This window comes from Oncorhynchus mykiss, chromosome 3 (genome assembly GCF_013265735.2).
Source record: "Oncorhynchus mykiss isolate Arlee chromosome 3, USDA_OmykA_1.1, whole genome shotgun sequence".
Taxonomy (NCBI): Eukaryota; Metazoa; Chordata; class Actinopteri; order Salmoniformes; family Salmonidae; genus Oncorhynchus; species Oncorhynchus mykiss.
In genome coordinates, this window is record NC_048567.1 from 34,362,555 (window position 1) to 34,387,601 (window position 25,047).

General features: G+C 42.7%; 1 protein-coding gene across 2 annotated transcripts; it reads right to left on the reverse strand.

The window, feature by feature from the left end:
- Positions 1-448: 448 nt before the first annotated feature.
- On the reverse strand, positions 449-21,553 carry LOC110519284 (fasciculation and elongation protein zeta-2-like). Of its 2 annotated transcripts, XM_036973924.1 has the most exons (8): positions 21,157-21,553; positions 20,130-20,238; positions 19,792-19,905; positions 19,316-19,451; positions 18,857-19,128; positions 2,356-2,431; positions 2,081-2,146; positions 449-1,126 (listed from the first exon to the last, which is right to left on the reverse strand). In XM_036973924.1, exons 1-8 carry the CDS (start codon positions 21,525-21,527, stop codon positions 1,110-1,112), a joined length of 1,161 nt encoding a protein of 386 aa, XP_036829819.1. In that variant the 5' UTR covers positions 21,528-21,553; the 3' UTR covers positions 449-1,109. The 2 variants fall into 2 exon arrangements, with proteins under 2 accessions (XP_036829819.1, XP_036829817.1); XM_036973922.1 differs by lacking the exon at positions 449-1,126 and having other exon boundaries at positions 1,693-2,146.
- Between the last annotated feature and the right edge of the window lie 3,494 nt (positions 21,554-25,047).

Here is a 25,047-nt window from a genome sequence, read left to right on the forward strand (position 1 = left end):
TTGCACAGTGCTCATTGGGATGTTTAAAGCTTGGGAAATCTTTTTGTATCCAAATCCGGGTTTAAACTTCTTCACAACAGTATCTCGGACCTGCCTGGTGTGTTCCTTGTTCTTCATGATGCTCTCTGCGCTTTTAACGGACCTCTGAGACTATCACAGTGCAGGTGCATTTATACGGAGACTTGATTACACACAGGTGGATTGTATTTATCATCATTAGTCATTTAGGTCAACATTGGATCATTCAGAGATCCTCACTGAACTTCTGGAGAGAGTTTGCTGCACTGAAAGTAAAGGGGCTGAATAATTTTGCACGCCCAATTTTTCAGTTTTTGATTTGTTAAAAAAGTTTGAAATATCCAATAAATGTCGTTCCACTTCATGATTGTGTCCCACTTGTTGTTGATTCTTCACAAAAAAATACAGTTTTATATCTTTATATTTGAAGCCTGAAATGTGGCAAAAGGTCGCAAAGTTCAAGGGGGCCAAATACTTTCGCAAGGCACTGTATGTGCAGTGCTTTTAGGGAGGCCAAATGGTGGACTGAGTTGTGTAGAACAATGTTAGTATTTAGTTCAAGGTTTATTTTATTAATGAAGCACTTTTAAACAAATCTATATCCCTGATATTACACGTGCTCAGTCGTTTCTGAGACCTTCAGATTTAGGTTAATCATATTAAGACACAACCCTTTGGATATGAGTAGCTTCGATCTTACTTCAGGGCCAAAAGAAGTAAGTTCCCCTATCGTCCAAAAGTCTGTTGAAATCAGCCACATATAGTAGATGCTACACTAGAATGTATGAGTATCTTTCTTATGACTTTGAGTACTGTATTTTACACTGCACTTAAAGTAAAAACAATAAAACAATACCTGAAATCACCATGCTCAACACAGAGAAAATAAAACTGAATGAGGTATAAAACATCTATGGGGTGTTACACAAAAAGGAGCAACTTGAGGTAAAATACCATGCATCCTAAAGAATCAATTCAGTGTGCTTATGTTTTTACTTTTTATACACCGAGTCCTCTTCATTTTGCTTGTTGACATTGAAACCAGATCCCTCACCTCGTTTCCAAAATGTCCATTATCGTCCTTCCAGTCTCTATGTTGGGCAAAGCACTGTGGAAAAAACACATATTAATGAGTATGGCTGAGACTATGTGTGAATGCCAGTTAGGCAACTACGGGAAAATACAAAGTAAGAAATAGAACAGGCTTGGGTGGAGAAAAAGGAATGAAATAGTAAAACTGGAGAAATAAAATACCTGTAAAATAAAATACCTGTATCTATCTAGGTTTGATCAGGAAAACAGTCTCAAGGAATCCAAACACACTTGAAACAGCAACGGCAAAAATATGACAATACAGCCATTTAGTATTCAGTGAGCCCAGAAAGAGAGATAGGTTCCAATGGTTGTAAGAGCAGGGATTCCCAGGGAGCGTTTCAGGGGAACCCATCAGGTCCATTTGGGATCACTTGAGGATGTGAAGGGATACGCAATGCAAGGTCATGGGTCAGGGATAACTTTGTGACACCAACGGGAGCTGCAATGGGGTCTACCATACCCTAAACAGCAGCAGTGTGACAGTGAGGGGAGGGGAGGGGAGGGGAGGGGGGGGGGGGGGGGCAGTGACAGGACACAAGGGCAGGGTACGGTTACATTACACTAAAGCTCTCCCCGCAATGAGTGAACTACACTACACAGTACAGTGTCTGTGAATGTGTGCCACAAACCTCTCTGTCCACAGCTCTCACACCAGAGCTGGCAAGTACAATGCAGCGAGACATTGAACAGAAAATGAAGAATGGAGAGACATGTTTTTAAAGAAATGAAAAAGGAGATCACTCAACTGTAAATTGCCCTGTACCATACACACAAAAGAAAAGGCACAACAACTTAAACAGTAGAAAAGCCTATCTTAAAATAGCCTAAAATAGCCGGTTATCAATAACCGTTGTGCTCTTGAATTCTACAAAAATGCAAAGACAACAGTATGCCAATAACACATACATCCCTGTAATATAGCCTACTAATGTTAAAATGTACATAGAGAGAGGCTGAGTGTATTCACCTTTGAGAATGTAGTCTGTCAGAAGCCTGGGCACCTTGTCACTGTCGTCTCTCATAGCTTGCAGGACTGCAACAGAAACACAAACCAATCAGAAAAATATATTTATTCCAGGAATTTATTTGACCACGGTATGTCAACCATCTATAACACCAGATAAACAACTGTACCCTGTACTTCAAGTAGCACAAATGTTTTTATTTATTCAAGACTCATTTGATGGGCGGGGGATAAATGCTCTGCACCTGAGAGGTGCCACTTACTAAGGTGCCACTTACTTTGGGTAAGGATCTGAAGATCTTCCACCGATGGAGGGCCTCCTTTCTTCTCATATGGAATGACTGTGGTCAGATACTAAGAGAGACCATGGGGTAGAAACAACAGAGAAAAAGAGAGAGAGTATAAGTACAGTGCCTAGTGATAGTGTAAACACCCCTTGTACACTTTTTCACATTTGTCTGCCTTAATTCAATTACACGTTATATTGTTTTCCTACTGATCTACACAGCCTATCCCACATTTTCAAAGTGAAAGAAGAAATATAGAACATTTTACAAATTAATACTAATAAAAAAAACAGTCTTGATTGCATATGTCTTCACACCCCAGAGTTAATACCTGGTGCAACCACCATTGGCAGCCATTACAGCTGTGAATCGTTTTGAATGAGATCCTACCAACTTTACACAAATGCTCCTTTCACAGATGCAATGGCTGTCAAAAGTTCTTCCACCAAGTATTAACTATGGTGTGTGAAGACATATGCAATCAAGGCATCTTTGTTTTGTGTTCTAATTAATTAAGAACATTTTCTAGAATTTTCCTTTACATTGAAATTGTGTAGCAGGTTGTGTAGACTGGTCGGGGGAAAAAATCTAATGTAATTTGCATTTACATTTCATTTTACGGCAGAACATTTAGAAAACTGTGGGGGGGGTAATGGAGAGGTAAGACAGCAAGTAAATTCTGTTCAGTTTATGGAAATGTGAAGCTGGGTGGATCAGCATTTTTAGGTGGGACTTGCGAAGCAAAAGTCCAGACTTTAAATCTTCGTCATACTTCAGACTTGTTATTATTATTATTTAGCACCGTTCAAGCTAGAAACGCCGTGGAAACATTACAACATGTAGACAACCTTTTTTAATTATGTTTTTTTGTTCTCCATCCACTTTCATGGCAATTTTCTCAACATTCCATTCACTGTAAATGAAACAATGCAACTTTTTACACAAATCATCTAATTTAACCACTTGGTCAACAACTATCACAAAAAGAGCATATGAAATCTTCCTCTACTTCTCTGCTTTTCAAATCTGAATGCGGAACAAAAATATCTTGTTCTGAAAAGTTGTTTTAGTAACAGCATCAACAACATTTTCTGTAACATTTTATAAACTGAAATTTGTACCACTTTAGACAAAAAGTTAAAAGGGTGTGATATATTCGTCTACTTCTCTGCTATTCAAATCTGGCAACGGATTATGAATACCTTCTACCAATCAATTGATAGAGCTGTTTTAGTAACCCATCACCTGCTGTTCGCGGTTTTCAGGCCAAATCGGGCTACTTTGAAAACGATGTTGCGGGTGAAAATGTACTGGTCACAGGTTGCAGGTTTTTGGGCTATTTCTAAGTTGCACCGCAACCGCCATAGCATTTCTCTTAAAACATATATATTTCACTGTGACCTGTTCCTGACTGTCAGGCAGTGAGACAGACTGGTCCTGAGTGATTGACTAGTGGGGAGAGCCAGAGGGGTGTATGTATGTGTGTGTGTGTGTGTGTGTGTGTGTTGAGAGAGCACTACAGTTATTGGCTGAGTCAGGTGAGCGAGAGGAGCGAGAGCAGCACACGGGTACGTTGTGACAACTTTTCACCAGTTGTAGGTAGGCTATTTAGAATGTCATTATGGAGACACCTTTTTCCAAACATTTTTTTCCATAAAACATATTAATACTCTAGAACTGATGCACATCAATAAATAATTGACAAAGCACTGGAAAATGACTTTGGGAACGCACTGGAACGCATTACATAAATCTGCTTGGAGGTGGTTTAAACTGCATTCTAATGTTGACTGCTTAGGTATCAAGCAAAGTGCTTCATGCATGCCCAGTTCTTGGGTCTCAGGAGCTGCCCGAGTAGAAATGTTAAATGGAAGTTATGGAACTCCCTCGCCTGGTTCTTTTTTACGGGGAAAAGTCCTCAATGAAACTGACATTAGGCTAAATGTGGAGAATTATACATGTGCCTCTGTTGGCCATCAAGTAAACCTATTCATTTATATGACATTGGAGGCTACCATTTGATACAATAATTGTTGTTGAAATGACGATATCACTGGAGTCATTGCAAATTAATTTGTGCCGCTTGTGTAGCCTTGTATAGCCTTTGTCCCGCGTGTGGAGCTGGCAAACCAATTTAATAAATAGCCTATAACTTTGTTGGTGTAGCCTTGTGTTATTATCGTCAGATTAGGCTACAGGTAAAAACCCATTCAAAAAAATAAACACTGGCTGTGTCACGGCCGTCCTCCTCTTCATCTGAAGAGGAGAGACGAGATGGATCTGAGGACCAATACGCGGCGTGGTAAGTGTCCATGGCAAATCTTTAATCAAGAAAGACTGAACACTATACAAACGAGTAACAAAAACAATAAACCAAATTCGACCGTGAAGCTACAAAATGAGACCTGTGCTGAAACAAGCCATCAACATAGACAATCACCCACAAACAAACAGTGCAACCCAGGCTACCTAAGTATGATTCTCAATCAGAGACAACTAATGACACCTGCCTCTGATTGAGAACCATACTAGGCCGAAAACATAGAACTGCCCCAAAACATAGAAAAACAAACATAGACTGCCCACCCAACTCACGCCCTGACCATACTAAATAAATACAAAACAGAAATAAAGGTCAGAACGTGACAGGCTGTTGTTGACAAGCATATTAAGTTCATATATATATTATGAATATTTAATTCAGTGATGGAAATTATGACCACATTCTCAGTAGCCTTATTCCAGTCGGCTATTGGGGAAACAAGTTACTTCTTATTGCGATATCGCCTCGCTATTCATGTTGAATAAATGTGTCTTAATTTGAACTAAGCGAGCTGCTCAATCATTCAGTTTACATCTTGCCTACATCTTGTCTAGGATACTGTAGACTATCTGAAATGAGATGTAGGCCTATCAGGTGCTATAGGCTACCTGCCTTTATCTCAGCAAACTATGGTAAAATTGAATTAGAATCAAAAACCCTGATTTTAGTCTAAAGCCTATGTCTATTGAAATGACAAGTCAATGACAGATTGTAGTCTTAACATCTGTCACACAATAACAGCCCAATTGCCGGAAAAGAGCCTAACATTAGTTTTTTCATGTTTGTCCAAGTGTTTCTTGCTCAGAGATTTCGAGATCCTCTGTCCAACTTTCATCACTCAAACTCTCCTGTAGGAGTTATCTATTGTTATGCACATGCACAAAGGAGATTTATTTACAATTATAAACCTGATTTGAGCCCTGAACGCTGATTGGCTGAATGCTGATTGGCTGAAAGCCGTGGTATATCAGACCATATACCAACGGTATGACAAAACATTACTTTGTACTGTTCTAATTACATTGGTAAACAGTTTATAATGACAATATGGCCACTATACCACAGCTAACGGACTTTTCTTTTCTTTTGTCACAAATTCCTATTCCTTTATTACGTCATGTCATAGCTTGCAATAATTATTATTTTGAGGAAACCTGCATTTTACAAGTAAGTATGATATTCCTTCTTGTCTCGATAACGTTATGGAATTTTTTTTATTGTCTATGTATGGCAACTCCTCTCTTGCCTGATTTAAAAAAACAATTGGGCTAGTTTTCAGGCCTTTTGGGCGGGTTTTGAGAGGTCATTGGGCTAGAAATTTAAGCTAGACCTGGCAACCCTGCTTCTCATAGCACTTCTTTCAGTTTTCACATGCAACAACTGTAGTTTAGACACTGACCACAACCACACAACTACTGACCACAACTACTGCTCTTGTCTGCACTAGCTCTGGTACAGCTCTGGCCCTGGGTGTACTCTGGTTCGCACGAGCTTTGGTCTGCACTATAAATTTGAAAAACTTAAATGAGCATAAGTTAGCATATAATACCCACCAACAATAATTGTAACTCTTGAACCGTTCAAGCTAGATACTCCAAACCAACTTTCATATTTTCAGACTATCTTAGCTTTTCAACTACCTACTTTTTCAACTATAACCAGTCACCACCATTAATACTGCAGGCACTACCACTACTATAACATATTTCAAAACCATACATACTTTAAAACAAGTTAGCAAACAAACCACATTTACTTCAGGAAATGTACTTTTAGCAATAAAGAGTTCATTTATCAGCTAGGACTTAAAGCTAGCTATCAGTAGGTCTACAAACAAATCTATTCTACATACAGTGTAGGGCTGTCTCCGAATAAAACTAATCTTAGTTGACCAAGAGTCTTCTGATTGGTCGAATAAAATGTACTTGTATTTTTCCACGTCCTATGTTTGAATAAAATCACCTATATGTAGGCTACTGAGCTTGTCTGATGCTTTAAGGACTGCGATTAAAAATGAAGACACATAAATTACTAAAGAGAGAGCCAGAGATCAATATAGCCTAACCAGAAGAAAAACACCTGCTCCCGACCTTCCTCCTCCCGCTGCCCGCTGCTGCTGGCTTTCACAGATTTGCCTCGGCTGTTAAGCTCCTGAATTTGCAGGTAATAGGCTAAACCAGCGGATGGCAACCTTTTCCATTTGGAGTGCCATGTTATCATACCATTTCTACTGATCTGCATGTCAGTTATGATTTTCATATGCACATTTTCATGGAACAGTTGAATTTAATTTATAATAAAGCCTTCATATCTCAAAATCAATGTTATGTGGTAAATCTAAATGATATGTAAATGAAAATGATACAAATCTAAAAGTAACTTTTATTTTCATTGCCAATATGTACAAATAGTCTCTACATAACTACATAAAGCCAAACATTTTGAACATTGCAACCTGCAGGTAGAAAATAAATATAATCTAAATCACATTGTCTATGCATGACCTGTCTGGAAGAAACTATTATATTAACTTGGTCTGGCCTGAAGCTCCTGCTAGCTAACTTGCAACATTGTATAAAATATTCTGGATCCTCAGAGTTTTCAGCTCCAGTGAGCTCTAGACAGACAGACAGACACAGCTGCAGGCTATTTTGCAAGGGATAAGACGCAATCAGGTAGACCTATTTTATGACGCTTCCACCGGATCAGAGCATGACATTCCTTCCCCCTTTCATGCTGAGCGTTTAATCAAAAGGGAGCGAGCTGTAAAGATTTTTCAAATAGGCTCCGTTGAGGAACAACTATAATTTTCAATGGATGTAAAAACAGACTTTGTCTACTCGCTGCTTGAGGTGAAGAAAAAATAACTTTCAGAAATTCCACAGTGACGGTAAATTAAGACAATAATAAATAGTATTAGATCCTCAAATGGGCACAATTATAGGCCTACATTTGCTCGCAGACTAAGTAGACTAGTCCTACTTCTATATGCGTAATCAGTTGCGTGTCCTTTACTCAAGATTGACAGGAGTGCTCCAAACAAAAGACAATTCATAAATTGACAACTTGTAAATGGAATGAAATAAACCCAAACTTTTTTTTCTCACAGCCTAGGTTGTGTGCTCTGCAAACGTGTCAGATCCTACAGTGACACAGTAAGACTGTAATAATAATATATTGAGGGCATTAACAGAAATTACCGTAACAAACAAGATTAGAAATGATGGGAATTAACACTAAATGTACTACTGGAGATACTGCTGTGCCTTCCCTGCGGCCTCCGCAATGGATTAGTCCACAGACAAGCGTGAATCAGACAGGTGTCTTGTGTGACATAAGTTATTAATGCACGCTACATGGCCAATAGTATGCGGACACCCCCTCAAATGAGTGGATTCAGCTATTTCAGCCATACCCGTTGCTGACAGGTGTATAAAATCGAGCACACAGCCATACAATCTCCATAGATAAACATTGACAGTAGAATGAAGAGCTCAGTGACTTTCAACGTGGCACCGTTATAGCATGCCACTTTCCCAACAAGTCAATTCAACAAATTTCTGCCCTGCTAGAGCTGCCCCGGTCAACTGTAAGTGAAGTGGAAACGTCTAGGAACAACCGTGAACAAAGCCGAGTTCTGAAGTGCGTAGCACGTAAAAATCCTCTGTCCTGGGTTGCAACACTCACTACCGAGTTCCAAACTGCCTCTGGAAGCAACATCAGCACCAGAACTGTTCATCGGGAGCTTCATGTAAATGGGTTTCCATGGCCGAGCAGCCGCACAGAAGCTTAAGATCCTCATGCGCAATGCCAAGCATCGGCTAGAGTGTAAAGCTCGCTGCCATTGGACTCTGGAGCGACGAATCATGCTTCACCATCTGGCAGTTTGACAGACAAATCTGGTTTTGACTGATGCCAGGACAATGCTACCTGCCCGAATGCAGTGCCAACTGTAAAGTTCAGTGGAGGAGGAATAATGGTCTGGGGCTGTTTTTAATGGCCCCTTAATTCCAGTGAAGGGAAATCTTAACGCTACAGCATACAATACCATTCAAGATGATTATGTGCTTCCAACTTTGTGGCAACAGTTTGGGGATGGCAATTCCCTGTTTCAGCATGGCAATGCCCTATGCACAAACCAAGGTCCACACAGAAACAATCGGTTAAGAACGGTTTGGAATAGCTTTACTGGTCTGAACAGAGCCCTGACCTCAAGCCCATTAAACACCTTTGGGATGAATTGGAATGCAGACTGCGAGCAAGGCCTAATCACCCAACATCAGTGCCCGACCTCACTAATGCTCCTGTGTCTGAATGGAAGCAAGTCCCTGCAGCAATGTTCCAACATCTAGTGGAAAGTAGGGCTGGGCGATATATAGAATTAATTTGAATGAATGTTTTTGAACAATATTCCAAATGCCTGTATCGCAGAATCAAGGTTTTTGTATTTTTTTTGTTTTTATGCGCATTTATGTCTGCTTGTTCTCATGTTGTCTTTTTGGTCTCGTCTCGTTCGCTCCTTCTGTGCTGTGCACCTTCCCATTTACACCAGAGATCTGTATATAATGACAAGGTGCTCATGTCTTCGCCATAACAACGGGTGTCGTTGTTCGAAAGGCGGGCAGGCAGGCAACAAGCTTAGGTTCAAAATAAGCACATAGAAACGCACTTCGCCTCTTTCTCCCAAGACCCTCCCCCTACAACTCACAAAAAAAAGATGAGAGATCACTTCTTCTTCTCTGACAAACGGTTTCAATATGCTATTTGCATTTGAGGTTTGGTCCAACAGAATTGATCATATGGACACCGAAACACATGGAGACATTATTTTACTGTAATAGAGGAGAAGTTAACCTTTCGAACCATACCCTGTTTATGTTTTAACTCCTCAAATTTCAAGCAGAGCAGACACTACTAAAACGGATGTCCCAATGAACATTCATTCTGGAAAATGAATGATCAGTTTGTAGTGCACGCAATGTATCGTTGGCAGCATTTTTGTTGAATAAAGATAGTTATACTAGCTGTTTAGGCTGTGTTTTATAAATGTGCAATAAGCATAAAACAATTATATAAAGGAATTGGCAACTCGTTCTCATTCTGATAAATAAGGTAGGCCACTTGATTTCAACATCTGTTCAAACAGTTGGAGAATGACAGAAGAATGTGTTCAGTAAAATGCAACTGTTTTGCTTTGCTGACTGAATTCAGAGCTTGTGAAATTATACCTAGATCCAAGTTGGCTAAACTTAAAAAATAAACATTAGCTGGCTACTTACTAGCACGTGTGCTTGTGCTTGAGAGATTGTTTATGAGACCGGTGTTCATTTTCTATGCCTGATACATTATTAGTTGATGTGCATTATGCATGGTTCTGGTAAATTTGTAACAAAAATATCATTTTCATAGACAGACCTGAAAGCCAGATCAGTGATTATTACAAAAAAAAGCAGGTACAAGTATTTTGATAAAATAATTAAATTATTAGTGGGTCTGGTCTTATGGCTGTTGAAGGCATATATTTAGCCTAGGTATAATTTCACAAGCTCTGAATTCATTAGATTATTGCTGACTGTTTTAAATGCAGCGTAATTTTTCTTTAAATTGTACAACAAAGCTTATTTAGAGAAAACATTTTGTAAAATCTATATGTACAGTTGAAGTCGGAAGTTTACATACACTTAGGTTGGAGTCATTAAAACTCGTTTTTCAACCACTCCACAAATTTCTTGTTAACAAACTATAGTTTTGGCAAGTCGGTTAGGACATCTACTTTGTGCACGACACAAGTAATTTGTCCAACAATTGTTTACAGACAGATTATTTAATTTATAATTCACCATATCACAATTCCAGTGGGTCAGAAGTTAACATACACTGAGTTGCCTGTTTTTTTTATTTTTTTTTATTTGATTTCACCTTTATTTAACCAGGTAGACTAGTTGAGAACAAGTTCTCATTTACAACTGCGACCTGGCCAAGATAAAGCATAGCAGTGTGAACAGACAGCAACACAGTTACAAATGGAGTAAACAATAAACAAGACAATAACACAGTAGAAAAAAAAACATTTAAAAAAGTGTTACGGTGCGTGAATGAGGACCCAAAAGCGAATTAACTTAAACAGAGCTTCTTTAATTACCAAACATAGGTAGGCTCAGACGGACCGGCAGATTCCGACAGGACAAGACATGGTTACAGCAAACATGACGACAGTCTGGTTCAGGCATGAAACACAACAAACAAGAATCCGACAAGGACAGGAACAAAAACAGAGAGAGATATAGGGACCTAATCAGAGGGAAAAGGGGAACAGGTGGGAGAAGGGGTGACGAGGTAGTCAAGAGGAGACAAGGAACAGCTGGGGGAAAGCGGGGGAGAAAAGGTAACCTAACAACGACCAGCAGAGGGAGACAGGGTGAAGGGAAAGGACAGAGACAAGACACAACATGACAGTACATGACAGTACCCCCCCACTCACCGAGCGCCTCCTGGCGCACTCGAGGAGGAAACCTGGCGGCAACGGAGGAAATCCTCGATCAGCGCACGGTCCAGCACGTCCCGAGAGGGAACCCAACTCCTCTCCTCAGGACCGTACCCCTCCCAATCAACGAGGTACTGGTGACCACGGCCCCGAGGACGCATGTCCAAAATTCTACGGACCCTGTAGATGGGTGCGCCCTCGACAAGGATGGGGGGTGGGGGGGGAAGACGAGCGGGGGCGCGAAGGACGGGCTTGATGCAGGAGACATGGAAGACCGGGTGGACGCGACGAAGGTATCGCGGAAGAAGAAGTCGAACTGCGACAGGATTAATGACCCGAGAAATACGGAACGGACCAATGAACCGCGGGGTCAACTTGCGAGAAGCCGTCTTAAGGGGAAGGTTCTGAGTGGAGAGCCAAACTCTCTGACCGCGACAATATCTAGGACTCTTAGTTCTACGCTTATTAGCAGCCCTCACAGTCTGCGTCCTATAACGGCAAAGTGCAGACCTGACCCTCTTCCAGGTGCGCTCGCAACGTTGGACAAAAGCCTGAGCGGAGGGGACGCTGGACTCGGCGAACTGAGATGAGAACAGCGGAGGCTGGTACCCGAGGCTACTCTGAAAAGGAGATAGCCCGGTCGCAGACGAAGGAAGCGAGTTGTGGGCGTATTCTGCCCAGGGGAGCTGTTCTGACCAAGACGAAGGGTTGCGAAAAGAAAGACTGCGTAAGATGCGACCAATAGTCTGATTGGCCCGTTCTGCTTGACCGTTAGACTGGGGGTGAAAGCCGGAAGAGAGACTGACTGAAGCCCCAATCAAACGGCAAAACTCCCTCCAAAATTGAGACGTGAATTGCGGACCTCTGTCCGAAACGACGTCTGACGGAAGGCCATGAATTCTGAAAACATTCTCGATGATGATTTGTGCCGTCTCTTTAGCAGAAGGAAGCTTAGCAAGGGGAATGAAATGAGCCGCCTTAGAGAACCTATCGACAACCGTAAGAATAACAGTCTTCCCCGCTGACGAAGGCAGTCCGGTGACAAAATCTAAGGCAATGTGAGACCACGGTCGAGAGGGAATAGGAAGCGGCCTGAGACGGCCGGCAGGAGGAGAGTTACCGGACTTAGTCTGCGCGCAGACCGAACAAGCAGCCACGAAACGACGCGTGTCATGCTCCCGGGTGGGCCACCAAAAACGCTGGCGAATGGAAGCAAGCGTACCCCGAACGCCAGGGTGGCCGGCTAACTTGGCAGAGTGAGCCCACTGAAGAACGGCCAGACGAGTAGGAACGGGAACGAAAAGAAGGTTCCTAGGACAAGCGTGCGGCGACGGAGTGTGAGTGAGCGCTTGTTTTACCTGCCTCTCAATTCCCCAGACAGTCAACCCGACAACACGCCCCTCAGGGAGAATCCCCTCGGGGTCAGTGGAGGCTACTGAAGAACTGAAGAGACGAGACAAAGCATCAGGCTTGGTGTTCTTAGAGCCCGGACGATAAGAAATCACGAACTCGAAACGAGCGAAAAACAGCGCCCAACGCGCCTGACGCGCATTAAGTCGTTTGGCAGAACGGATGTACTCAAGGTTCCTATGGTCAGTCCAAACGACAAAAGGAACGGTCGCCCCCTCCAACCACTGTCGCCATTCGCCTAGGGCTAACCGGATGGCGAGCAGTTCGCGGTTACCCACATCATAGTTACGTTCCGACGGCGACAGGCGATGAGAAAAATACGCGCATGGGTGGACCTTGTCGTCAGAGAGGGAGCGCTGAGAAAGAATGGCTCCCACGCCCACCTCTGACGCGTCAACCTCGACAACGAACTGTCTAGAGACGTCAGGTGTAACAAGGATAGGAGCGGATGTAAAACGATTCTTGAGGAGATCAAAAGCTCCCTGGGCGGAAACGGACCACTTAAAGCACGTCTTGACAGAAGTAAGGGCTGTGAGAGGAGCTGCCACCTGACCGAAATTACGGATGAAACGACGATAGAAGTTCGCGAAGCCGAGAAAGCGCTGCAGCTCGACGCGTGACTTAGGGACGGGCCAATCAATGACAGCTTGGACCTTAGCGGGATCCATCTTAATGCCTTCAGCGGAAATAACAGAACCGAGAAATGTGACGGAGGAGGCATGAAAAGTGCACTTCTCAGCCTTCACAAAAAGACAATTCTCTAAAAGGCGCTGGAGGACACGTCGAACGTGCTGAAGATGAATCTGGAGTGACGGTGAAAAAATCAGGATATCGTCAAGGTAAACGAAAACAAAGATGTTCAGCATGTCTCTCAGGACATCATTGACTAATGCCTGAAAGACAGCTGGAGCGTTAGCGAGGCCGAAAGGAAGAACCCGGTATTCAAAGTGCCCTAACGGAGTGTTAAACGCCGTCTTCCACTCGTCCCCCTCCCTGATGCGCACGAGATGGTAAGCGTTACGAAGGTCCAACTTAGTGAAAAACCTGGCTCCCTGCAGGATCTCGAAGGCTGAAGACATAAGAGGAAGCGGATAACGATTCTTCACTGTTATGTCATTCAGCTCTCGATAATCTATGCAGGGGCGCAGAGACCCGTCCTTCTTCTTGACAAAAAAAAACCCCGCTCCGGCGGGAGAGGAGGAGGGGACTATGGTACCGGCGTCAAGAGCTACAGACAAATAATCTTCGAGAGCCTTACGTTCGGGAGCCGACAGAGAGTATAGTCTACCCCGGGGGGGGGGTGGTTCCCGGAAGGAGATCAATACTACAATCATACGACCGGTGTGGAGGAAGAGAGGTGGCCCTGGACCGACTGAACACCGTGCGCAGATCGTGATATTCCTCCGGCACCCCTGTCAAATCACCAGGCTCCTCCTGTGAAGAAGAGACAGAGGAAACAGGAGGGATAGCAGACATTAAACATTTCACATGACAAGAGACGTTCCAGGAGAGGATAGAATTACTAGACCAATTAATGGAAGGATTATGACAAACTAGCCAGGGATGGCCCAAAACAACAGGTGTAAAAGGTGAACGAAAAATTAAAAAAGAAATGGTTTCACTATGATTACCAGAAACAGTGAGGGTTAAAGGTAGCGTCTCACGCTGAATCCTGGGGAGAGGACTACCATCCAGGGCGAACAAGGCCGTGGGCTCCTTTAACTGTCTGAGAGGAATGTCATGTTCCCGAGCCCAGGTCTCGTCCATAAAACAGCCCTCCGCCCCAGAGTCTATTAAGGCACTGCAGGAAGCTGACGAACCGGTCCAGCGTAGATGGACCGACAAGGTAGTGCAGGATCTTGAAGGAGAGACAGGAGTAGTAGCGCTCACCAGTAGCCCTCCGCTTACTGACGAGCTCTGGCCTTTTACTGGACATGAAGTGACAAAATGACCAGCGGAACCGCAATAGAGACAGAGGCGGTTGGTGATTCTCCGTTCCCTCTCCTTAGTCGAGATGCGGATACCTCCCAGCTGCATGGGCTCAGCACCCGAGCCGGCAGAGGAAGATGGTAGTGATGCGGAGAGGGGGGCGACGGAGAGCGCGAGCTCCTTTCCACGAGCTCGGTGACGAAGATCAACCCGTCGCTCAATGCGAATAGCGAGTTCAATCAAGGAATCCACGCTGGAAGGAACCTCCCGGGAGAGAATCTCATCCTTTACCTCTGCGCGGAGACCCTCCAGAAGACGAGCGAGCAAGGCCGGCTCGTTCCAGCCACTGGAGACAGCAAGAGTGCGAAACTCAATAGAGTAGTCTGTTATGGATCGATTGCCTTGACATAGGGAAGACAGGGCCCTGGAAGCCTCCTCCCCAAAAACAGATCGATCAAAAACCCGTATCATCTCCTCCTTAAAGTCCTGATACTGGTTAGTACACTCAGCCCTTGCCTCCCAGATTGCCGTGCCCCACTCACGAGCCCGTCCAATAAGGAGAGATATGACGTAGGCGACACGAGCAGTGCTCCTGGAGTAAGTGTTGGGCTGGAGAGAAAACACAATATCACACTGGGTGAGGAACGAGCGGCATTCAGTGGGCTCCCCAGAGTAACACGGCGGGTTATTGATTCTGGGCTCCGGAGATTCGAAAGCCCTGGAAGTGGCCGGTGGATCGAGGCGGAGATGGTGAACCTGTTCTGTGAGGTTGGAGACTTGGGTGGCCAGGGTCTCAACGGCATGTCGAGCAGCAGACACTTCCTGCTCGTGTCTGCCTAGCATCGCTCCCTGGATCCCGACGGCTGAGTGGAGAGGATCCGAAGTCGCTGGGTCCATTCTTGGTCGGATTCTTCTGTTACGGTGCGTGAATGAGGACCCAAAAGCGAATTAACTTAAACAGAGCTTCTTTAATTACCAAACATAGGTAGGCTCAGACGGACCGGCAGATTCCGACAGGACAAGACATGGTTACAGCAAACATGACGACAGTCTGGTTCAGGCATGAAACACAACAAACAAGAATCCGACAAGGACAGGAACAAAAACAGAGAGAGATATAGGGACCTAATCAGAGGGAAAAGGGGAACAGGTGGGAGAAGGGGTGACGAGGTAGTCAAGAGGAGACAAGGAACAGCTGGGGGAAAGCGGGGGAGAAAAGGTAACCTAACAACGACCAGCAAAGGGAGACAGGGTGAAGGGAAAGGACAGAGACAAGACACAACATGACAGTACATGACAAAAAGAGTCTATCTACATTGTGTGCAAAAGGCATGAGGAGGTAGGCGAATAATTACAATTTTAGCAGATTAACACTGGAGTGATAAATGATCAGATGGTCATGTGCAGGTAGAGCACTGGTTGCACTGGTGCACTGCACTGGTAGTTGCACTGGTGTGCAAAAGAGCAGAAAAGTATATAAATAAAAACAGTATGGGGATGAGGTAGGTAAATTGGGTGGGCTATTTACCGATGGACTATGTACAGCTGCAGCGATCGGTTAGCTGCTCAGATAGCAGATGTTTAAAGTTGGTGAGGGAGATAAAAGTCTCCAACTTCAACGATTTTTGCAATTTGTTCCAGTCATAGGCAGCAGAGAACTGGAAGGAAAGGCGGCCAAATTATGTGTTGGCTTATTGTGGGAAGCTTGTGGAAGGCTACCCGAAACGTTTGACCCAAGTTAAACAATTTAAAGGCAATGCTACCAAATACTAATTGAGTGAATGTAAACTTCTAACCCACTGGGAATGTGATGAAAGAAATAAAAGCTGAAATAAATCCTTCTCTCTACTATTATTCCGACATTTCACATTCTTAAAATAAAGTGGTGATCCTAACTGACCTAAGACAGGGAATTGTTACTAGGATTAGTTTAAAGGGAATTGTTACTAGAACTGAGTTTAAATGTATTTGGCAAAGATGTATGCATACTTCTGACTTCAACTGTATATATTGTGAATCTCCCATAAGCTGAGAAAATCGAGATATGAGTTTTAGGCCATTTCACCCAGCCCTAAGCCTTCCCAGAAGTGTAAGAGGCTGTTATAGCAGCAAAGGGGGGACCAACTCCATATTAATACCCATGATTTTTGAATGAGAGATGTTCAACGAGCAGGTATTCACATAGTTTTGGTTGTGTAGTGTATATTTGCCACAGCTCGACTAAGTAAATCTCGGTCGACCAACAGCCTATCAACCAAACAATCAACCAGTCGACTTACTAGGGTCAGCCCTATTTTATTTTACCTTTATTTAACTAGGCAAGTCAGTTAAGAACAAATTCTTATTTTCAATGACGGCCTAGGAACAGTGGGTTAACTGCCTGTTCAGGGGCAGTTATATACAGTGTTATTCATACCCCTTGACTTAGTCCACATTATGTTGTGTTACAGCCTGAATTCAAAATGGATTCTGAATTCTACACACAATACCCCATAACAACAAAGTGAAAACATGTTTCTGGAAATGTTAGTAAAACAATGTTAAATGAAATACAGACATATCTCATTTACATAAATAAGTACTCACACCCCTGAGTCAATACATGTTAGAACCCCTTTGGCAGAGATTACAGCTGCAAGTCTATCTAAGTAAGTCTCTAAGAGCTCTGCACACCTGGACTGTACAATTATTATTTTTTAAATTCTTCAAGCTCCGTCAAGTTGGTTGTTGATCATTGCTAGACAGCAATGTTCAAGTCTTGCCATAGGTTTTCAAAAATATTTCAATCAAAATTGTAATTAGGCCACTCAAGAACATTCAATGTCGTCTTGGCAAGCACCTCCAGTGTAGATTTGGCCTTGTCCTGCTGAAAGGTGAATTTGTCTCCCAGTGTCTGTAGGAAAGCAGACTGAACCAGGTATTCCTCTAAGATTTTGCCTGTGCTTAGCTCTGTTCTGTTTATTTTTATCCTAAAAAACTCCCTAGTCCTTGCTGATGACAAGCATACCCATAACATGATGCACCACCCTGATGCTTAAAAATTATGCCCCAAACATAACTCTGTGTACTAAGGACATAAAGTTAATTTCTTTGCCACATTTTTTGCAGGTTTACTTTAGTGCCTTATTTGCAAACATGATTCATGTTTTGGAATATTTGTATTCTGTACAGGCTTCCTTCTTTTCACTCTGTCGTTTAGGTTAGTACTGTGGAGTAACTAGTATTGTGTGTAGACCAGTGACACAAAATCTCAATTTAATCCATGTGAAATTCAGGCTGTAACACAACAAAATATGGAAAAAGTCAAGGGGTGTGAATACGTTCTTAAGGCACTGTAGTTCATCAACTACCACACAAATACTTTTAAAGAGTTGTCACCACTAGATATTTCTCTCCAAAAAGAATAGCTTACAACTTTCTAATCATTACATCATCATTCACCTAAAATCAAACTTCCTTCCCACTGAACGTTTTACAAATGTAAATCGTGCATCTATTTATCTGAAACCCATAGCGTGATTGATTCCGAGTTTCTTTGCTTTCCTAAGAGTGTTGTCCACTTGATCCTGCTTTTTATTCCCATCTTCTAACAAAAGATTGCTTTGTTCTTTGTCTTTCTTCTTTTAGTTTTCACACGCAACAACTGTAGTTGAGACATTTTTGTGATCTAACTGCCCCATAATCTAAATTAATATGGTTGATATAGTAGTTCATCAAAAATCATTATTTTACTACAATAAACTTTGACTATATGCAACTGCTTTGCTTTAAATAGTAAAGTAAAATGTTTTAAACTTCTACCACTACCACACAAATACTTTATATCCACCTATTGTACTTCATGTACAATTACCATCTAGTTGACCAACAAAAACACACACACACAGCACCAATGAAGAGGGCAACAGACAGAGAGAAAGAGAGAAATATAGGCACCTGTCTTTCACTCCCACCACTCCCAAAAGTTTGCCGGAAGCCATTTTGAATGGCAGAGGAGAGCCCCACCATGCTAAAGCGCTAGAGAGGAAGGAAGTGAAGTAGAGATATGGGAAGTAAGAGGCACACAAACAGGAAACAAGCAGATGAAAATCGAAGGAACCATGTCCAAGGTTTAAAAGGTCAATATTTCCCAAAACAATAAACCAGTAAATTAGTTTGTAAAAAGAGTGAAGTAATAAGGTATCAAGATAGTCTTGCAGGGGGACATCTGTACAAGCAAGAAATACGTTTGATAAGGTTTGAATACATTAAAAGGTTACTAAGCAATGCCATTAAACAGTGAATCAGCAGGAATTGTGTGTGTGTGTTTGTGTGTGTGCACGCACAGCATGGATGGTGTCACTCACTGATCCTAGTGCTTGTGTTCTCTCTGGTCGGCCCTGCGGGGCCCCGGCACCACTCTTGAGTTTTTTATTTTTCTTCAGTAGTTCCCTGTGTTCCTTCTGTCTGTTTTGCACATCTATCAGGATAGAGATGAAGCTGTTCTTCACCTCTTTTTCAAAGTCCAGCTCGTCCCTGAGGGCCAGGTGTTGAATCAGCTCCTCACTGTAATGTCTGATGGCCATCTCCACCTCCTCTAGTCGCTCATTCAGCTCTGCTACACACAGGGTCATCTCTCCTGCACACACACACACACACACACACACACACACACACACACACACACACACACACACACACCACACAGAAATGTAGCATAACGATGCAAACACACTTTCAACCTCCCCTCCCTCACACTATTTACACACACACACACACACACACACGTGCACACACACACACCTAACTGACAGAGATATACTCACGCTCTTCATAGCTGTGGTTTGTTCTGGGGCGCTGGATGTCCAGAGAGAGCATGGAGAGATCTGACTGAGAGGGGTGGTTCTTCTCTGCCCCCAAGTCAGGAGAGTCCTGCATCATCTCCTCTATCTCCTCAATAACCTACAATACACACGGTAACACCACACATTTGGGATCAGTTCCATTTCTATTCCTGTCTGTTGCATTGGACCTGTAGTGCAATTCCAATCCTTGGAATTAAATTGTATTCCTGAATTGACTGGAAATGTCAATCGAATAGACCCCAACTCTGGTTAACACACAAACACCGGCTCAGTTCACCTGTCATCTGTCTATGTGAAGCACATTCAAGCAACAGGCACAAGCCCCATACCCAGCTCTGCTACACTGTATTCTATCTTTGATAAAGTGCAGGTCAGTCTTGGGCTATTCCAGGCAGAGCTGTGGGTTGGAACTTTGGTAAATTGGTGGGTAGCCCTACCTGTTCTGCGGTGAAGAGGGGTTCGTCATTGAGGCAGGAGACGATGATGGTGTGCATGTCCATCTGTTCCCTCAGCTCATCGTCGGACAGCTCCAGTGTTACATCATCCACCCTCTGACAGGTCAGGGGGAGGGGATTTAATCAAAACTAAATCCTGGCACAATGAATTCTGAATTTTAGATTGGAGCGATAAACAGATTGGACAGGACGGTAGGGGCAGGGAGAGGGGGAGTGGTAGGGAATAGGGATAGAGGGAGAAAGAGAGAGAGAGACAGAGACTGGGGATGAAATGAAAGGGGCAAAGAAAGAGCCCTCTATGAAGCAAGAACTTGACTCACTGGTTCGTCTTTGAGGATTAGAGTGGGGAGATGGAGGGAGCGCGTTCGAGACTGTTTCCAATCCACTGCCATGACATTACCATAATTATCTGCGAGAGCATCCCAGATCCTGTGGGGGAAATGAGATGAGAGACACATAAAAGTGAACACAACCACCTGTAGGACCAAAAGCTCATGTAGATAAGTGATAGCTAACTTCTAATAATGGTCAACAGTGGTTATATTTGTCATATTGACACTGCACTTGGAAGCAGTAAGATGTAACGAGAACTAATCGGCCAGCTGTGCGATACGTTTGGGCTGTTGATAATGCTACAGCCGCACCGCTTTAAAACGGTATTATGAATAGTGAAAAGGGGAAGGGCGAGACATTAATAACTAATCTATCATTTATAAACAGAATAGTATTGGGCTAACTATTTATTAACCACAAACAGGTTAGTGGGATCAACTATCTCTACCCAAGACATGAGCCAAATCTTTCATCTTTTAGGAGGGGATAAATGTGAATTGTCCGATTTATTCTGAACTCCAGGGAAGGGTATTTGGGTCAACATTCTAATCTAGAGTTTAATGGGATGTCGTTGTTAGGCACATTTGGGAAACCATGCACTGACATGTCAACCTGAGATTATGTGAGCTCTAAGATCTAGTGTGATGGAGCAGTCACATGACCATTGATAACATTGTTTATTGACAAGTCATCAGCGCAACTGACAGTACGTGCAGAGCAACAATAATGCATGGGGGAAAAAGCATCATTATAAACGTAAACTTCTAGTGAAGTGAACGTAGCATAACTGTAAGCCTATAGCAATATTCTCGAATAGGTGTAAATATGATAAGCTTATCTGATACAATGTTGAATGCCGGCAGCTTGCATCAACCATCAATACTCGTGACAGCATTTATGAGTTGGACGCTATTTATTGTGCAGGGCACGACATTGACATTTGATAGTGTGTTGCAAGGGAGGAACGGTGTTGTTACAAACTAACTTTGGCCCGGAGTCACTTCGCATACTCACTCGTCGTTCCTCAACGTTGTGTCCTCGGCGATAATGTTTACAGGGGCAATGTTCTCCGTTTGGGTGTTGACATTTCGGAAACACACTGCCAATTTCTCGTCGAAATCAGTCACCAGATCTTCCATGGACTTGAAGCTGCCTATTTCGCCCGAAAAGCTGTTGTTGAGCTCTGGAAGGACCCTCAGAACGCCTGTCAACTGCTCGGCAACCAAGTTTACTCGGTCCATCCGAGTCCCCTGCTCTGAGACCGGCTCAAATTCCTTAAAATCGTGCCACTCGTCATCGAAATGTGAAAGGAGCGCCGCCATGGCTGCACCCAAAGTGCCTCTGATGAATGATGTATGCGACGACGGAATGTCAGGACACAGCATCCTCCGGTGGGAGCTGTGTCTCTTTGGACCGGTCCGAACACTATTTTGTCACCACTTCCAATGTCCTAATCTCTTGAGGTTTGCACATCTATTAAAACGGGATAGGCGCAAGCAATATGGTAATATAACAAGATTCGGGGAGACTACGCCTTATTGCTTACACCTTTCTGCGTTTTACAGATCTGCAATCACTGAACACTAAAGGTCAACGCAAAATGGTGCCAGGGGTTCCTTTCAGGCCTGGGCTCCCCTCTCACAAAATGACCCTTTGACACAAAAGAAAGCGTAACCAAATGTATTCACAGAGATTTGTTTTCAATAATCTAGAACATTAAATCATTTGTAGTCCCAAGACCCAAACTATGGCATTTAATGACATTTACACAATAATAGTAGTTTAGCTAGGCTACAATCAAATTCAGACCAGTCACCAGAGAATGACTAGACATTTTGATGCTTCAGGGACTCATTTTACATTGGTTTGCAAACATTCTGGGTCAACACCATTTTGCTCTTGTATAGCAACACTACAAAGCGGCACCCCAACATTTGAAACAGAATAAATAGGTTTCCTTAGAAAAAATAACAGAATGTTCAACTGCACAAAACATAATTCTTTCATACTAACACTTTCCTTGACACCCAGCTTCATAACACGTTATGACAGTCATAACCCTGTCATAATATGTCATAACAGCTGACATAACTTGTCATATCCTGTCATTATGGTCATAACACTGTCATGACCCATATATTTACACCTGTTTTGACATATATTGAGTTATTTTATGTTTGGCTATGACACCTACATAAGAGTGTGAAAACCCACATTTATTCAAATGTCTTTTTTCCCTGTCAAGAAGTTTCCTTTCGTTTGAAAATGTGTTTCTTAAGTCCGTTGTTGTTGTAATGAATTCTTTAAAGTCATGTTTTTTTTCTCATCATATTCTAAATAACTTGTAGAAAATACACTTTATGACACTGTCATGAAGCATTATGACCATCCTGTGCAACTTTACTTGGACTAAGAAAATGCACTTTATGATACTGTCAAGAAGCATTATGACCATCATAATCATATAGGCCTATCACATACATGCCGTTATGTCAGTCATCAGTCAAAAAAAAGGAAGTCTTGTCCTGCTTCTGAAATCTTCTCCGGCATTCATCCCAGTCATCAGCAACAGAGCATTGGGGTCGGTGCATGTCTGACATCAATTTGTGCGCAATTACACAAATAATTGAATATGGTCAAGTTCAGTAAATGTTTCATAACATAAACATCATGTTGAAAAGTCGGCTATGGTGTAAAGGAAGTCGCTCTGGATAAGAGCATCTGCTAAATGACTCAAATGTCAAATGTAAATGGAATGTTTTGTCTTGTGTGGTAGGTTTAGTGAGTTTTGAAACCTTTATGTAGGTGTCATAAGCAGCCATAAAATAACTACCGTGGCAGGTTTTGTGGGTTTTAACACTCTTATGTAGGTGTCATAACCAGCCATGAAACAACGCAATATATGTCACAACAGATTTCAATATATGTGTCCTGACAGTGTTTTGACCATATTATGACAGTTTAGGACTCAGCTGTTATGACATGGTTATGACCGTGTCATAACGTGTTATGAGGCTGGGTTCCACGTTAAGTGTTACCTATTGTTATTTATGTTGTCCTATAGGCTATTACTGTGTTAGTCTGGTGCTATTATAATTGAGTAATCTTTGCAGTGATAAACACTTTACCTTCGTTTTCACCATTGCTTTATCAGTGCCAGAGGGACTATCTTTCTGCACCTCTCCCTTTTTGCAATTGGTTAGTCTGATTCGTGCATTCAAGATGAATTCCTTTCCAATGATGATCTGTAATGGCAAGAACAAGTTCACTGGTTCAGTAACAATCATACAATTAACAACAACATACAGTAGGTTACAGTGATCCCTGACAACCATTGTCATTACAACGTGACCAATGGAAAACACAAACAGCAGAACCTTAGAGAATTTATATAACAATACAACCAAAAGTTGTGTGCTCAGTGTGTGCTCAGAACTTTGTAGAGATACTCCTCATTAGATTTTTGGTTGAATGAGCCCAGAGCAAAGGCCAGCTGGACATTATACCCCAGTACGCATATAGTTGCCAACACTAAACAAAGCAGTACCAATATCTGGTACTTTGGCCGTGCTATGTGTCATTTCTATTCTCAAGTCACCTTTACTTTGTAACTCAAGCAGGGCTGCATACTACTCTGCAATGGAATCTCTGACCTCCGAAATACACTAAAGAGTAATAGAGAATGGGTGTGGGGGCAGGAAGTTTCACCGTTCACTCTCTTAATAAAACATTTTAATCAAACAATGCAATCACGGTCTAATATTTGTACTACTGCGACAGGTGTTGGTTGATATAAATGTTACAATGGCATTTGTGATGCATATGAGAGTGAAAAGTAGCCAAACAATATGACTGAGAGACTTGTCTAGATAGAGTGTGGGAAATAGAAAGATTGCGTGGCCAGCCAGTGTTTTGAGACCAATATACGGGTAATGACTGAAGAAACCTTTCAGAGAGCAAACTCTGTCTTTCCTTGTTCACAAAGCTGAAACTATATTTAGGATATATATTTAGGATATGTTAACTTGGCAAAAAAAGAAACATCCTCTCACTGTCAACTGCGTTTATTTTCAGCAAACATAACATGTGTAAATATTTGTATGAACATAACAAGATTCAACAACTGAGACATAAACTGAACAAGTTCCACAGACATGTGACTAACAGAAATGAAAAAATGTGTCCCTGAACAAAGGGGGGGTCAAAATCAAAAGTAACAGTCAGTATCTGGTGAAGCCACCAGGTGCATTAAGTACTGCAGTGCATCTCCTCCTCATGGACTGCACCAGATTTGCCAGTTCTTGCTGTGAGATGTTACCCCACTCTTCCACCAAGGCACCTGCAAGTTCCCAGACATTTCTAGGGGGAATGGCCGTAGCCCTCACCCTCTGATCCAATAGGTCCAAGACATGCTCAATGGGATTGAGATCCGGGCTCTTCGCGGCCATGGCAGAACACTGACATTCCTGTCTTGCAGGAAATCACTCACAGAATTAACAGTATGGCTGGTGGAATTGTCATGATGGAGGGTCATATCATGATGAGCCTACAGGAAGGGTACCACACGAGTGAGGAAGTTGTCTTCCCTGTAACGCACAGCGTTGAGATTGTCTGCAATGACAACAGGCTCAGTCCGATGATGCTGTGACACACCGCCTCAAACCATGACGGACCCTCCACCTTCATATCGATCCTGCTCCAGAGTAATGCATGGTATAACGCTCATTCCTTTGACGATAAAAGTGAATCCGACCATCAAAAACTTAAACGCGACTCGTCAGTGAAGAGCACTTTTTGCTAGTCCTGTCTGGTCCAGCGACAGTGGGTTTTCCCCATAGGCAACGCTGTTGCCGGTGATGTCTGGTGAGGACCTGCTTTACAACAGGCCTACAAGCCCTCAGTCCA